We start from the raw sequence: 2257 nt of genomic DNA, 5'->3' as shown, positions 1-2257 counted from the left end.
CTATTGTTTTTTTTCTTCTTGTCTTGCATTGTACTATTATAATAATTATAAAATGTAATATTCTTGTTTGAAATTTCTATCTTGTTCAACAAAAAGTTTTATTATTTTTTAATGGTCATAAAAATGTGTTTATTTTTATGAGGCGTAAACTCCAAAGCCTTGCTTAGCTGGCAGTGGTTCTATGCCAGTGGCCAAAACCAACCACAAAAACCCCTTTCATGCCTTCATTTCTCCAAACCCTTCCATCAACAAAACAAAACCACCATGAAACTGAAATTGAAATCTACAACTTTTTGAATTCAAAACTGAAAACCCTCTCAAGCTTGATTCAATGGTGTCTCTTGAAGAAACCCGTCGTTCTAATTCCTCCATAACTCGACCTTACCCTTACTATACACCACCTTTATCTTCTTCTTCACCTTCCAGGAGCAAACATATGGGTCGCTCCATGAGAACCATTCGTTCAAATTTCCACCAATCCGATTACAGCAACGCGTGTTCCTTCACATCCACCGAAACCCACTTTAACGATGAAAACCTTACTGATTCTGTTATCGATGTTCATTTGCAGGAGCTCGCTACAGCTACCTGTGGGAGCAACCGTAAGCCGTTGAAATCAGCGTCTTCCACGATGTCCTCTGACGATTTTCTAGAAATTTCTCAAGCCTTCAGTGATTTCTCGGCTTACAGTAGTGATATATCGGGAGAATTACAACGGTTGGCCACTTTCCCGGAGGAATCGAGAGAGAATGATGAGAATCGGGAGCTGCAACCGGAGCCGGAGCCTTGTGAAGGGTTTCTGCAACGGGAGAATTTCTCAACGGAGATAATTGAGAGCATTTCGCCTGAGGATTTACAGCCGACTGTTAAGATCTGTGTTGATAGTCTCAGGTCGAGTTCCGTTGCCGTGAAGAGGTCGGCGGCAGCGAAGCTGAGACTGCTAGCGAAGAACCGATCAGATAATAGAGCGTTAATCGGAGAGTCCGGCGCCATTCCGGCGTTGATTCCACTTCTCCGGTGTACCGATCCTTGGACTCAAGAGCACGCCGTTACTGCGCTACTTAATCTATCTCTCCTCGACGATAACAAACCACTGATTGCCAACACCGAAGCAGTAAAATCCCTAATTTATGTTGTAAAAACCGGGACGGAAGTTTCGAAGCAAAACGCTGCCTGTGCGTTGTTAAGTTTAGCTTTGGTCGACGAAAACAAGGCGTCAATCGGAGCTTGCGGAGCTATTCCTCCATTGGTATCTCTCCTAATCAATGGTTCTAATCGAGGGAAGAAAGACGCGTTAACCACTCTGTATAAGCTCTGCTCGATGAAGGCGAACAAGAAGAGAGCAGTATCTGCTGGGGTGGTGAAGCCTTTGGTGGAGCTAGTTGCCGGGGAAACGGGTGTCGGAATGGCAGAGAAAGCGATGGTGGTGTTGAGTAGCTTGGCGGCGATAGAGGAAGGGAAGACCGCGATCGTGGAAGAAGGTGGGATTACGGCGTTGGTGGAGGTGATTGAGGATGGTACATCGGTGAAAGGGAAAGAATTCGCGGTGGTGACATTGTTGCAGGTGTGTGAAGAAGGTGTTTATAGCGGCAGAAACAGAGGGTTGTTGGTCGGAGAAGGTGCAATTCCGCCGCTTGTTGCTCTTTCACAGACGTCAACCGCCAGAACTAAACACAAGGTAATCTTGAAATCTTGAAATTTGCATTGATCATTATAACATTGAAGATTAACATTATTATAGTTTCTTGATAGAATCTTTAAATCTTGATGGAATCTTTATATTTTTTGATTTTTTAGGCTGAAAGATTACTTGGGTACCTGAGAGAACAAAGGCAAGAAGGTTCTTCAACTCCAATATGAACAGTTTGGTTGGCTGTATATAAATATATTATATTATTATAGGAAATGGATTTTGTAGAGTGGAATAAAATATTATTGGGTTTGATTTTTTAATATTATATATATTTTTAAAATCTAGTGTTGTTTTTATTTGAATTTATATTTATTATAGCTGGCAAGAAGCATGATGGGTCTTTTTTTTTTTTGGGTGGGTCTGTGTTTACATCCATCAATTCAATTCTTACTACTTATTGTAACAATAATCGTGTGATATTATTCTTATTCTTATATGGAGATATATGGTTTTGGAATGTTTCCTTTTTTTAGTTATTGATTATTTTGATATTTCATCGTAATGTTACAACCAAACATAAATGGAAGAGGTGCTTTTGGATGTATTTTTTGGGTTGAATTTGTT

General features: G+C 40.6%; 1 protein-coding gene across 1 annotated transcript; it reads left to right on the top strand.

Moving 5' to 3' along the window:
* The first annotated feature begins 208 nt into the window (after positions 1–208).
* LOC145061730 (uncharacterized) lies at positions 209–1973 on the top strand. Its single transcript, XM_079009275.1, has 2 exons — positions 209–1678; positions 1798–1973. Exons 1-2 carry the CDS (start codon positions 332–334, stop codon positions 1858–1860), a joined length of 1410 nt encoding a protein of 469 aa, XP_078865401.1. The 5' UTR covers positions 209–331; the 3' UTR covers positions 1861–1973.
* Positions 1974–2257: the final 284 nt, after the last annotated feature.

This window comes from Lactuca serriola, chromosome 7 (genome assembly GCF_051521515.1).
Source record: "Lactuca serriola cultivar US96UC23 chromosome 7, Lser_US96UC23_V15, whole genome shotgun sequence".
NCBI classification, from domain to species: Eukaryota; Viridiplantae; Streptophyta; class Magnoliopsida; order Asterales; family Asteraceae; genus Lactuca; species Lactuca serriola.
The sequence above is the reverse complement of the archived record's forward strand: the minus strand, read 5'-3'. Positions and strand labels throughout refer to the sequence as shown.